Source organism: Bactrocera latifrons, unplaced genomic scaffold (assembly GCF_001853355.1).
Source record: "Bactrocera latifrons isolate USDA-ARS-PBARC rearing strain unplaced genomic scaffold, ASM185335v1 scaffold_11, whole genome shotgun sequence".
NCBI classification, from domain to species: domain Eukaryota; kingdom Metazoa; phylum Arthropoda; class Insecta; order Diptera; family Tephritidae; genus Bactrocera; species Bactrocera latifrons.
In genome coordinates this window covers 1,688,760-1,702,716 of record NW_017534519.1, presented here as the reverse complement: position 1 = coordinate 1,702,716, position 13,957 = coordinate 1,688,760, and the positions used below count along the sequence as shown (strand labels likewise).

Genomic DNA, 13,957 nt, shown 5'->3' with positions numbered 1-13,957 from the left:
ATTTGGAAATGCTATATTTTTCAAACGGCCAGATATATTATACGTGGCATGCTCACGCGTTGGAAAACCATCTTTTCTGTACACCGGAACAGAAACCAAAAAATTTTATTTATCAAGCTGCGTTACATTGAAAAAATTTGAAATGATGAATTTAACTTTGTTTTCATTTCAAAACACATAATTTCACGCAGTACAACGGCTGCGCGGTCAGCTAGTTACTAAATCATATTTTAAGAAGCTCGTGTTAAAGTTTGAAACTAATCGGTTTAGCCATTTTCGAGTAATGTTGATCACCGAGTTTGAAAACACCATTTGGTCAGTTTACAAAATTTGATCAAAAAGCATTTCGTGTTTAAATAAAGCGTTGCGTTTTGGGGGAAAATACTGTTGAATTTGGGCTCTGCACCAGGTAAACCAACGTTTGTAAGGAGATTTGCTAAGTTGGAAACAGGCGTAATAAGCACCGAGGACAAAAAAGGCAGTGGACGCCCTAAAGATACGATAATCCAACAAAAACAACGAATTGCTGATTCTGAGGAGTGTTTGAGTGCTCTTCGTAATCGTAATAAAACCGAATTTTTGCATGGGCGTGTGATAAAAAAAATATGGTCCCTAATTTCACACTGGAGCCCAATCGACAGACAGCCTATTGGACTGCACATTATGAACCAGTCCTCAGGCAAGGTTATGGCATCAGTCTTTTGTGATGCACGTGATATAATCTTTATCGACTGATTACTGAGCCAGTAATAATCCATTGCACTGCGTATTTGGTCTTTTTAAGTAGTAAAATTTCCAAAAGATTCTTACATAAATTTTGAACTAATACTAATGATTTGAATTATAATTTGGGTAATTGTGAATTGTATTAACTTATAACATAAAGAGATACAAAGTATACTATGTCCGTCTCCAGGTTCTAAGCTACCTGCCCACCAATTTTCAGCCGTTCGTGAGTTATAATATTATATAAATTATAAAATATTTATGCAGCAAAACTTCCTTATTTTTACTTAAGAACGCTAATCTTTTATTCAATGTAAAAAATGTATATAGGTGCCTGAGTGAGCAAAGGCAATAAAATTCGACTAAAGAATCAACAAGTGAACGTCAACTGGATGAATGACGACTCTGCTGCATACTTGTAGGCGCTGATAGTCAAAAGTGTGTATGTGTGCATGTATGTATATGTAGGTCACGAATGGTAATGTATTCAGCAGGCGTCAATTGAAGTGGTATTAGAGACGCACATCCATACACTGAATTGCGACCACGTTGTGAATAACTTATGTAGTGCCAACAAGCGCACATTCGCACAACATTTATTACTAATAAAAACAATCCCAATATAAAGGGCTTGAAACACATACAATAAACAATAACAATAGCCGTCACAGAGTAGGCAAGTTGTCACTACAAATGCCTGTGCTCGCAGAGTAACACATGGTCGATGACAGTTGGGGAGAGCGCGGGAAATGGCATGATGGAGAGGAGAGTGAATGTATATACACTCGTGTGTGTAAATGGAAAAGGTAAATACAAACCACATCACTGACCACTCAGCCACCAAAACACTTAGCACTCAAGCAGAGAAACCACCTAAACTGAAAGCTTTCCCAATTTGATTGCGCCTCTTGCTGGCTGGAGTGAGTGATGCAATGAGGTGAACATTCGAAGGCACTCAAATAAATGGACCGTCACAACGCCGGCTTATCGTTCAGAGATAAGGCAAAGTACAGACTTAAATTTATTATTTATTTCAGGTACTTGCTTGAAAAGAGCTGAAGAGTACTGTCATTAGAATGATGTATTGGTGGAAATGAATTGGTTGCGTCGCAAACTAAAATTATTGGGGGAATGAAAAGATACTCCAGATCAGATCAGATCAAATATTCACATTTATTATTCTGGAAAGTTCAGATTAATTTATTTTCATTGATTAAGGATAAGGATAAATTTCGAATATCAGCCAAATGCGACCAAAGATTCATAACACTGGACCCCAGCACCATTTTTTGGACGTTTTATAAAGTTGCTCTTAAACTTTTAGCGAAATATACAGGAACTCTTCATAACTGTAAAGATACAATAACTCTCTTGCTAAGCGAAGAATAAACCTAAAATCGCGATGCAATCCTCATTTATTTATTAAATCACTCTTCATAACTCTATCTATAATTGAAAACGGAAGGAGCATCACGAATTTTTCTGCCTTGCTTATTATAGACATGCCGCCACCGCTTGAAGCCAGCCATTTGAAAGAATATCATAAAATTAATAAAAATATAATAACAAAGTAACCGAAAGCACATATTTTATTTCTCACCACAATGGTTTGAGGAGGACTCAACCCCCCACTCGCAAAGAACAATCAAGCGTAAATCGCTTTGTCTATTATTTTCCTTTTTTCGTTGTAAAATAATATAGATTTAGAAGCTGCCAAAGCATGTGGATTTGTCGTTGTCAGGATATGTCACTTACTCGCTACCTTTTCACAACTAAACACACAAGCACATAAAGGAGTGTATACACAACGCACCACAACAGCATTTGCCATTGTCGTTCTACTTTTACAATCCACGAGAAAGGGCTACCGTTTGCACCAGCTGGCACTGGGATGCCATTTGCTGTTGACAGCAGGCAATAATCGATTAGCGCTTCCCCACTGAATATTTAGGTCAGCACTGGACAAAGAGCACCCACACTTCGGCTTAAATGCCGGTGTGTGTGTGTGTACACATGGACTTCGCCCGGTGTTCTCTGCTCCATTTGCTCACGTGAAATGGAAGTTTCATTCACTTCGCTTTAGTTTATACTGCAATTTAGATTTATATTGTTTTTTTTTTATCGCTTTCAGTAAATTTCCCTTCTAAATAGTTTCTAGCGAATTCCTCTCCACCTCCTTTCGAAAGTGAATGCACATAAGCACAAAGGCAATAATAGCAACACAAATATTAACACAAATAGTACTTTGGCAGTTGTTTTTAAAAAGCTGAATGTGAGCTGTGGCTGCGTTTCCTGTTGTTTTTGTTGTTGCTCTTGCAACTATTGTGGCAAAATTAATGATGTGGGAATTTTGAATATGCAGAAATATACATTGAAGCAAACTAAGAGCAGATTCCATATAAAATTCTGCGAATTCCTTGCTCTCTTATTTTGAATGAAGGCAAAGCATGGAAGCCACACCAAACTCTATAAATACATATGTACATACACACATAAGCGAATAGGCTTATCTAGTTTAACTAAATAATTCAGTAAATAAATATTATTTGAATTGATTAATTAATTAATAGCAAAATATAACGAATTATAGGAAAGTCATAAAATATAACTGTGAAAGGATTGCTTAATTAATTGCCTTTGCCATTATTGATGCGTGGAATGAATGGTTTCGTGGTTTGGTTTGGTAAAATGCAGTTTGAAGGAGAAGCAAATATTTGGTTTGCCATTGTGCTGACATAATATCAACTCATCAGCGCGTAATTAATTGGTTTTGGGCGGTAATCTAATATCTCTTTTCAATATCGGCAAATGAGTTTTCAAAATAAAAAATAAAAATTCAATATAATACTTAATTTATTGACAATATAAATTTACACATCCATTTTAAATTAGGGAATATTTTATTTTTGCGCTATTGAACTCGAGAGACATTCAGTAGCATTGCACAGAAGACCATTGAGCTCCCAACGAATATAAAATTTCAAAACCACATACTTAAACTAAAAAACAATAAGAAGATTGGTATCAAATGAAACATTGTGTCATACCATATAGTGTTAGAAAGGTGAGATATTAAGCTTCACTTAACCAAAAAAAAAATTAATTTCGGGGAAGTTGAAAAAAGTTAAAAATCTGTTCAAAAATGAGTGAAAAAAAGGGAAGAATGCCACGCAAGCCACCAATGGAGTTTGTGAAGTTTACGGAGACGATGCTGTATCAGTTCATGTAGCACAACAATGGTTCGCTCGCTTTCGTTCTGAAAATTTTGATATGAAAGATGCACCTCGTTCTGGTCAACCGTTGAAAAACTCAATGAAATTATGGAAAAGATTGACCAGGATCGTCACATGAGCAGTCATGACATCGCTAAGGAATTTTCTGTGAAAAATTCAATGGACCGAATTAAGATCTGCGATTCTTTGCTAAAACAAAATGAAATCAAACCATTTCTGAAGCGAATGGCAACGGGGGACGAAAAGTGCATCAAATACGACAATAATGTGGGAAGCGTGGAAAAAAAAAAAAAGAGAAGTTTTACACTGATGGAATAATGTCTCTAGCCGAAAAATTAGGAAAGTTTTCAATTGTACTTATTATATTCATTAAAGTTCATTATAAATATAAAAAAAAAATATGTTGAAATTTAATTAGAAATTGGAACTACTCGTCTAAATAGGTCCTACTACTATTTCCGGACAGAATATATCTTCAATAGGAGTACTAAAACTTAGTTTTGTATTTTTTACCATTTTATAAAATTATATAACAAGCTGCGCCGAAGTCATAGAAACCGCTTCCTTTTAGTTTTTATATTTGAATAATTTCCACATAAAAATCATGATTCCCCACAAATCTTTCTAATTTCCTTCTTATAACCACAAAATACATTTATCTACTTGCAGGAGGCAAAGGAGACACTCTGCGACCCGGAGAAGCGCGCCAACTACGACAAATGGCGCAACAGTGGCATCGCGATGAGCTACAAGAACTGGCTGGGTATGAAGGAGCACGTCGGACAGGTGAGAAGATACACAATCGCCGAGAAAGTGGATAAGGAGGTACGAGTGGCAAATCGAACGCAGCGAGTATAAAATGATACGAAAACTTTCTCTTCGTGCCCCATTAATGCATTTAGTGTACCCCAAACCAACACTCCTGTGCACTGGTGCGAGAACGTACTACAAAAAAAAAAAAGAAAAAAATACGAAATTGCACTCTCCCTGCTTCGCCATGCAAACATTCTTCGCCAAACGCTTCTGATCCCCTGCACATTCACTGAGACAACTCCGCTGCCGCATATTTACTAATGAAAATAGTCGCATAAGAAAGCTTTAAGGTATTACGAAATGTCCACAAAACATAGCAGCTGCTTTTCGGGTGGCAACACCTACTCCATTATTGGCAGGCAGTTGGCCATTTTGCGTCTAGCCATTTTGCTGTTGTCATTGCAATTCCCCTTCCTTCCCTTTATGCGAACTTATTTTCAATCCTGCCACTTTTCCGGTCGGAATTGCATCTTCGTTGCTGCTACTCTGGGACTTCTAAGAATATTTGTATGTGTGTAAATCATCTTAATGTTGTGCAATAAATTTATAGAGCTTCTAAATTTTCCTCTGCCATTTACAAGCACACACACGCGCACAACTAGCTGCCCAGTAAATGTATATATATATATAAATCCTCGGAGTAATCGATATGTACCTATTGGCGCAATTCATGCGCTCCCTCCCGCGTGGACCGAATCGCTTTGCATGAACTACAGAAAATAATAATTTCTCTTGCCACTGAGACCACAGAGCGCATATGAGTAGCATAAATTGCTATACAAACACACTCATTTTGTTAATTAAAATGGCAAATAGAATGTGGAAGACTAAAATACCAGAATTTTAAACATTGTTCCTGTGATTCGAGTATATTGCTAAGCAAATTTGAAATAATATGTTTTTAGTTCAGAAGAAAGATCAGCCGAAGATAAACTGCTCACAATCACTAAGAAAAATCTGCCTATTTAATAGGCGACGACAACAAGAAACCGAGAAAAAAAGTAATTTCCACTCGTAAAATGTTAAATTATAAAGAAAAAGTTGTTTGGCTAAGTTGAGCACTGTTAACACATTAGGTTTGCTTAAAACTTTTCTTTACCTTCTTGGTTTATAGTCGTGATAATCACAATCATCGATGCATAGCCATATTTGACTTGTTGTTTTCAATGCCGACTAGTTATATCTTTTTGAACCATCAAGACTGGCGCTGTGTCCATCGGTATAGCGGACTTACCTTTGAAAAAAATATTGTTAAGGCCGCGAAGTAGCTGCCCTAATACGTACTGGACATTGAAAAGAGCTTTTTATCGACGAAAACTCCAAAGATATCAACTGAATGAACATACCTATGATTCAGGAATACTCAAATATAAAAAAGCTGAGTTTTCCAGGCGAGCCCTCTTTTGACGGAAAACAACGAGTATTTGCAGATGTTCTAGCGTATTAAACCCGAATTTTTGAATCGATATGTGACAATGGATGAAACATGACCCCATAATTGCATGCCGAAGTCCAATCGACAGTCATCCGAGTGAACTGCATAAGAACCCACTCCAAAGGATGGAACAGCGCAACAGTCGGCCTGCAAGCTTATGGCGAAAATATTTTGTAGTCCTTAAAATAAGTAAGGAACATCAATTATTATTACATACCGTTGTTGGGTCATTTAAAGAACGAAATCACCGAAAAACGGTCGTATTTGAAAAAAACAATGCACCGTGTCACAAGACAGTGAAAACGATAAAAAAAATTCATGAATTGGACTTCGAATTGCTCTGCATTAACCGAATTCTCCACATCGATCCCCCAGCGATAGTTACCAGTTCTCAGATCACAAAAATATGCTCTCTTAGATATTGTCGACGAATAAAGTAGCGATCGCCGAAACTCAGGTCTATTTTGAAGCAAAGTACAAATCTTACTACAAAAATAGTATCAGGAAGTTGGAAGAAAGGAACTAAATCACGGATTTTGCAAAAAAAATATGCTTTCCTCTAGTAGGCCCGGAACTTCCAATTGCCCTGTTATACGGCTTTTAATATAAAGGACGTTTTTCTTTATCATTACTTGGTGTGGTTCAGTATATTACCTGGCCTAACCCGGAATTCTGGTCTAATATTCTGCACTAAAAAAAGAATTAGGTTTTCTGGAAAAAAACACAGTTTTCAAAGTTCTTGATGTGTCTTTTAAGAGGTTATTTACTGCAGTTGACAAGCATATTGGGTGTCCTTCGAGCGTGGATTTAAATTTTCAATATTTTGCATGATTAACATACTATACTTAGTTTTCCAGCAATGGCTTCGTTTTTTTTTTTTATAAATATACTTGATGTTGTGAATTTGCCCTACTCCATATCCATTCGTGTATACTTTTTTATTTACATAACGGCATTTTATATAGTTGAAACTGAAACCATACACAGTAACGGTGAATTGTTTTCGGAAAACGAGCACGAATAAAATAAACAAAATTGAGGAGTTTAATCCACACACGGCAATCGCAAACAATTTTCCCTCACATTTATGTTATATTAATAAACCCTCGATTGGGGCGATTGCACGGAGCGAAAACAATTCACCGTGACTACACGGAGACGCGCATGGTAGAATACACACATACTACAACAAGAACACAAAACGCGCACAAAATTTATTCATTTAATAATTGTCTCTTCAAATCACAGTCCATGCACTGGGCCACGCCAAAGACCAAGGACCGCATGCTGCCCGAGGCGGGCGCCACCACAGGCGCTGGCGGCAGCGGCGGACTCTCGGCAGCCTCGCCCAACCCGGCCCATCGCCGTGCCTCCGAGGGCGGCGCTGCGCTCTACTACGGCAACCGGAAAACCGAATGGGGCACCGAGAACTCCGATGTGGCCAACAAGTTTCGCAACTACGAAATTTAAATAGACCACAGCAGCAACAACAATACCAAAAATATACACATATACAAGTAGTAGAATACTCGCGCAGCAGTCAATATCAACAACAGCAACAACTGCAACCGAAGAGAGTATGTAAACATGGGGCGCGTGCTGAATCCCACAGAACCAACCAACAATATCACATGGAGTACACCGGAAGTTTTGACCACTGAGATTTGCAAACCACAAAAACAACACGCGCACACAAACTCATTGAATTATATATGTGCATACATGCACACACACACACATGCAGACACACACTTGCCGAGAATGCAGCTTGCAACCGCGCGCTGCCGGCGGTCAGCACTGCTTCGAAGCGCAAAATTTTGATGACTTTTATCATATCCAAAAATTTTCAGAACTTATCTTAATGTATACACTGAATGTTTTGACCAGATACATGTTGTTACTTATTATATATATATATTCATAGTCAAGGTAATGCTATCATTCGTATTATATGATACACACATACATGCATAAATATATATAAATGTATTTGATTAAAGCGAATAAAAGAAGAAACTAGAAAAAAAACACGAAACTAAGAAACTGTAATTTCAATAAACGCCTAAAATTAACGAGAAGACGAAGTTTAAGCAAAAGAAAAAATATAAAAATTAAAATAAAAACAAAAACAAATAAAAGAAATTATGAGAAAAAAAACTATTTAAAATAAGTGTAAACCAAATATTATAAATCAAATATTAAAAGGTATTATGAAACTAATGAATATTTATATGAAAGTTTATGGAATTAGCAGCATTAATTGTATTTATTTATGAAGCAGAATGAATTTACGATGTTGAACAAACACACATATTTGTAGAACCTGTATTAATTAAGCTAAGAACCACGTTGAAGTAAATATCTATTGATGTTACATGTGTGCCCCCAATGACAATCCCCGTTTTTGAGAACTTTACTAACTGTCGATGTGAGCAGAGCAAGAAGAATGCTTATATTTATATACACCAATTAGTAGCAAGCAACTTGTCCAAGACTCATACACATTGCACGAAGATGTAACAGCTGAGAGAGGCGAAAAAGAATATATATTTCAAGCATTACGGCAAACTAAAATCAAATCTGAAGCGAATTTACGCAAAAAAAAAAAATAGAGAGGATAAACAAAACAAGAAAGAAATCAACAAATACCGATTATTTAAAAAAATTAAGAAAGTAGCGAAACGCGAAACACACAAAAAACTAAAACGAAATAAAATAAAAATCACAAATGCAAACGCAGAAGCTTTTTACTTCCGTTGCCTAACTGTATTGATGTTGCGCACAAAGCCAAATGTCAAAATGCAAAGAAATCAAAACCTACACACTTACATATTCCAAAACAAAATTACTTTTCAAAAACTAAGAATTGAAAAAAGTTCAATTAAAATCGCAAGGTAGTAATGAAGACAAAACACAAGTCGCAAGCGAGACTCGAAAGCGCAAAACAACTTAGTGTTTACTTATGATAATTCACGTAAAATGAACCACCTACCAAAGCAAATACAAAAACAAAAAAATATTAAAAAAATAAAATAATATTTCTTCTTTTTGATATTTTGTAGCGCGAAGTTGCGCCGTAATTGAAGCACTTTTGACAAATACAAAACATTAAGAATATTAGAAATTCAGATTTCCATCAAACACTTGTATTTTAGCTATATATATAGAAAGAGAAACTTACTACTAAAACATAAGAAATACATATTTATGTATAAATGTTGACATTTGTATTGTTTGAATGACGTACTCACGCCTGTGGAAGAACTCTTTAAACTTAAAAGTCCACATAATTAATATTGATAAACGATAAGGTGCAGCATCGCAGTGAAAAAAAAAAATTAAAGAAAAGTTATGAACGTTATTTTTAGCAAATAAAACGATTTTCTTAGCTGTTTACAGAATTCAATAAGAAATAAAACAGGCAAATAAATAAAATATTCTATGGCATTGCCACACGGACTTAATGAATAGTGAAAGGAACTAACTTTATTGCTGAACATTCGGCAGAAAATACACACAAAAATAAAAAGAAACACTTAAAACTAATTTGCGGCTTTGTTTGCTTACATATTTCGTTTGAGTAGTTTCACGAACGTGTAAGTATTTTAAAGAAAATATTCTATTTTTCAGCACTAAAACAAACAGGCTCAACCGAATTGAGTTAAGGAAATCAGTTTCATAGATATAATATTAAATATTAAAATACACCAAAGCCGTAACAATTCTTTAAAAGCTATATCTACTGTCGACCCACAACTCGCAAGGGCGCCGGTCGCTCTGGCCAAACTCGCGGATCCAACGATTGAGCACTGTTGCGAGGAAGAGAAAAACATAAATTTTTGATGGAAAGTACGCGCTTGCAACTTACCCCACTTGGAGCCCACAATAATCGGGCAACCGCCGTGGAGAGTGCGGAGATCCCGCACACCGTCGGCATGCAGATTGTACCAAAATGCCGCAGCGCCCTTCTTGGGCATCAACAGGCGCTTGATATAGGGGAAGGCAGTGCCGCCACCCTGCTCCACATCCGTTAACTTGAAGAAAAAACAAAGACGTTGTTTTAGTAGGATAGAAGTTAGTAGAAAAGAAAACGTCCTTTACTCACATAGAAGAGCAGAGTTGCAATTCGATTGCCCAATTCATGATTGCTGATCAAGCGTTCCTAAAAAAATCATATAACACCAGAAAGTTTTATTGTTTACTAAAAATTCAAAACAGCACAGTTTGTTCTCACCAACTTCGCGTCAAACGCATCGTAATGTTGGCCGTAGTGGCCGCCTATGCCATAATTCTGGAACTGATGATCTTCTGCATAATCCATATTCAAATCAGACATATGCCCAGCGCGCACATCAATCGCCCGCAGCAGTGGGTGGGACTTCTTCGGCAGGAAGACAAATTGGCTTGTGCGTACCGGCGAGATTTCGCTCTTGTTGTAACCCATGACTTTTGACCGCACTATATAGTCGTTGGATAAAGTCTTCATTTGCTCTATTTCAGCATCCGTCACAACATCGTAATAAACCACGAGCAGCGGATCATGATTTAACTCTTCGGCTTTGATGGGTGCGATCAGTAAGAATGGATGGGTTTCGGTGAGATAGCCGCAACGCAAATCACGCTCCTCGCTTGGAGTTTGTTTAAGCAGGCCATTGCAGGTGTGCTTGTAGCGCGTGAACTGATCGGTGCTGAGCATATTCGTTGGCAGTGGCTGTGTTAGCGTTGAAACATTAGCTTTACAATAGGGGAAACTGAATGCCCTAAACTCTTCGAAAAACATTCTTACCCACCTCATGCTCGTCGGTGAGATCAACAGTGGTGTATTCCGATAAGATGTTTTCTAACTGGAAATCTAAGTAGCTATTCGTATAGTTCTCGACATCCGGTCGCAATGCTACCAGCTCAGCATAGGTTTGGTTTGCGCCCTTCAAGTCACCTAAGTGCCTTTTAGTCTTCGCCAATAATTCCAAAATTTCGGCTTCATTGGTTTTCTCCGACACGAACTTCTGTTCGGTGCCGTTCTCTTCGGCTTTGTGCAACTGTTTTAATGCTTCCAAGCCCCACGCATGCGCTAGTCGCATTTGATTTTCCTTTTCAGCGTATTTCGCGATATCCCAACAAAGTTGGGCATCTACCACCACGCTATTAATGAAATAAGTTAAAACAATTAAAGTAGATAACTTGCACTACTCCCTACTCACTTGTATTTCACACCCTCCAGAATACCCTGAGCCATATCCGACGTTTTAAACCGATATACATCTTGTATGCGCAAAAAGCCGGCAATGGCTCCTTCTAATTCAGAAACTTCGGGGAAGGGATTGACGTTAACGTAACGTTCTATGTTACTGAGCGGTTCTGTTAAGTATCGAAGAGCCAATTAGCCAATTCACAATTTAAGTAACACATATTATTTAAATTACTTTTTCCCGCATCATGTTGCATAATATTTTCAACACGCTCCCAGTCCATGGTTAAACGTTTCGTTAATAAGTATTTGTTTACCGGGCTATCGAAATAGTCCAAGCCTTCCTGTAACGCTTCGTCACGATCATTTTCCAATTCGACCAAACGGCTATAAAAATGTAGGGTGTGTTAGAAAAAAACGCTATCTAATTCATACACACTTTAAAAGATTGTATATCTATAAATGAAAACACCGAGATGTATCTCTTGTTCTTTGTATCGAAACTTCTTTTCAACTTATATTTTGTATATTTTCATGGGCGGTATAAATACAGGAAATGAAGTGGATGGATTTAGCAAGAGTAGATATAATTTTAAGACTTTAACCTTGAGTGTAGGTCGGCAAAAATCCTCTTAGCTGTATCCCCCGCACGGGTGTCAACTGAGCAATGGGTGCCGCTGCTTACAATGTCATTATAGCAAGCTGGCTCCTGTCAGAGTCATTACACTGCAGGCAGGTGACTCCTAGCGAAGGCTGACATATTTTCCCAATTATGTTGGACTGCTCTACATACATCGTCAGAAATGGGTGAATGAGTAATACAAAAGTCATTACTAATAAGGTACCTAGCGAAAGGTAAGAAACGCTCTACCCCTAACCTCCGAATTTTAAAACTCAACATGGAGGATAAAAATAAAACGAAACGGTCTGGGATATCAGTCAATGGGAGACAGGGCTGCTAAGAAGAAAGCGCTGTATGCACTAACGCGGAAGAAGAGCTTCTTCGCTCTCCTGAGGGCAAGTCTAGTCTGATGGAGAAAGACGTGAAACGTCTGGCTTGGGCTAGAGAAGAGGTAAAGAACGGCCGGGCATACTTCGTCACTCATAACTAGTGTAATGCCTCGGATCCAGAGTATGATGAGCTAGACGTAAAGCACTTTGGCAAACATTTGACCTTTTGACATTTGAAGCCCACACTCAAAAAATGTAGCATAGTAGATATATCATAAAGCGACACCTTCGCGTCATGCATTGAATGTAAATGTGTGCTCTCGTTTTTGTTAGACTAAATCGCAAATTAAAAAATTGGTTTATTTCTTAGCTATGAAATATTTAATTTTAATTTAAAAAATATTCCGAATACCGGACAGTTGCACTTCAGAAAGTTTAACTTTCAAAGCACATTTTTAAACTGTATTCATTGCATTAAAAAACTGATTACTTCAACTAACTGTACCATAGCTTCAAACGGCAAATATTTCTTATGCAAAACTTACGCCTTTAAAAACTCCAATTTATTTTCATTAAACTCCACATATTTTTGCATATGCTTCAAGAGAACACCTTCAAATTGCACTAATTTCGACATTTGATGCACCGAAGAGAAAAACTCCATTTTGGACGCATACACCGCTGCCGAATGGAGCAGCAAAAGCGCTCTAGTTACCAGGAAAATTAACTGCATTTTCATTGCGCAGAAACCGAGTATCACAATTGCACAGAAAATATAATTGGAAATAATAAAGCACAAACCACGCGTGTCGCTGTAATGAACCGCTAACCGTTCTAGCGAAAATCGAAATTCCAACTGAAAGTCACGTAAACAAAGACGACTATCGCTCGGCTTCATGTGCAAAAAGGTTTCGCAAATACACATGAACACCTGTATGGCTGTGGGCTTTTCATATAGGGAAAGGTTAAAGAAAGGCTCTGAGCAAGTGCGTTCGTGGGTCGGCGGCTCAAATGTGAAGCGATTAGTTAACCGGTTTCTAATTAACATATTTGTAACCGAAGCGTAGTGCCGCTGAGCAGAAGAGCTTTCGGGTCAATGAGCCGCCTGATCATAACAACCTAGTTAATAAGTTGTGGTTTAGAAGACAGTAGACAAATTGCCACACAAATCTTTACATATAAGCCGCAAATATGTAAATATATTAGTAAATACGTATGTCGCTTCTCGTCAGCTTTGTATGAATATTTTTTTAAAACTTTTTTTCTTCATTGGCGTAGATTTCTTTAGTCTTTTCTTCTTTTCGAAATGTGGCGCCAATTGGAGATTCCAATCGAAGCCAGGTCCTTCTTCACCTGGTCTTTTCAATGGAGTGGAGGTCTTCCTCTTCCTCTGCTTCTAGGAGGGTTCTACGTCGAACACTCTCAGAGCCGCAGTGTTTTCATCCATTCGGCTAAGTTAGCCAGCGCAGGCGCAGTCTATTAATTCGCTGAACTATGTCAATTTCATCGTATATCTCATATAGCTCATTGTTCCATCGATGGCGAGATTCGCTATTGTCAATGCGCAAAGCACCATAAATCTTTCGCAGAACTTTCTCTCAAAAACTCGTA

General features: G+C 37.6%; 2 protein-coding genes across 4 annotated transcripts in view; one reads left to right on the top strand and one right to left on the bottom strand.

The window, feature by feature from the left end:
- The window catches only part of LOC108972718 (J domain-containing protein), a 33,192-nt gene extending 25,468 nt beyond the window's left edge, over window positions 1-7,724 (top strand). For 2 of the 3 annotated variants that reach the window (XM_018939453.1, XM_018939462.1), the window contains exons 4-5: window positions 4,629-4,784; window positions 7,456-7,724. In XM_018939453.1, the coding sequence (XP_018794998.1) occupies window positions 4,629-4,784; window positions 7,456-7,677 (378 nt within the window). In that variant the 3' untranslated portion in view covers window positions 7,678-7,724. The remainder of the gene's footprint in view (window positions 1-4,628; window positions 4,785-7,455) is intronic. The other variant, XM_018939470.1, reaches the window with a different exon arrangement.
- A 1,943-nt stretch (window positions 7,725-9,667) lies between these two features.
- Window positions 9,668-13,185, bottom strand: LOC108972607 (prolyl 4-hydroxylase subunit alpha-2). Its single transcript, XM_018939257.1, has 8 exons — window positions 12,892-13,185; window positions 11,631-11,782; window positions 11,409-11,565; window positions 10,998-11,349; window positions 10,442-10,918; window positions 10,313-10,369; window positions 10,076-10,241; window positions 9,668-10,016 (listed from the first exon to the last, which is right to left on the bottom strand). The coding sequence occupies exons 1-8, from the start codon at window positions 13,083-13,085 to the stop codon at window positions 9,934-9,936; spliced, it is 1,638 nt and encodes a 545-aa protein (XP_018794802.1). The 5' UTR covers window positions 13,086-13,185; the 3' UTR covers window positions 9,668-9,933.
- Window positions 13,186-13,957: the final 772 nt, after the last annotated feature.

Bases quoted from the DNA above. Each gene is read 5' to 3' on its own strand.
- LOC108972607 (XM_018939257.1), bottom strand. From the start codon at position 13,085: ATGAAAATGCAGTTAATTTTCCTGGTAACTAGAGCGCTTTTGCTGCTC. The intron at 10,919-10,997 runs GTGGGTAAGAAT...ACGCTAACACAG, and splicing joins ATCTCACCGACGAGCATGAG to CCACTGCCAACGAATATGCT. The intron at 10,242-10,312 runs GTGAGTAAAGGA...TTTTTCTTCAAG, and splicing joins TTGCAACTCTGCTCTTCTAT to TTAACGGATGTGGAGCAGGG.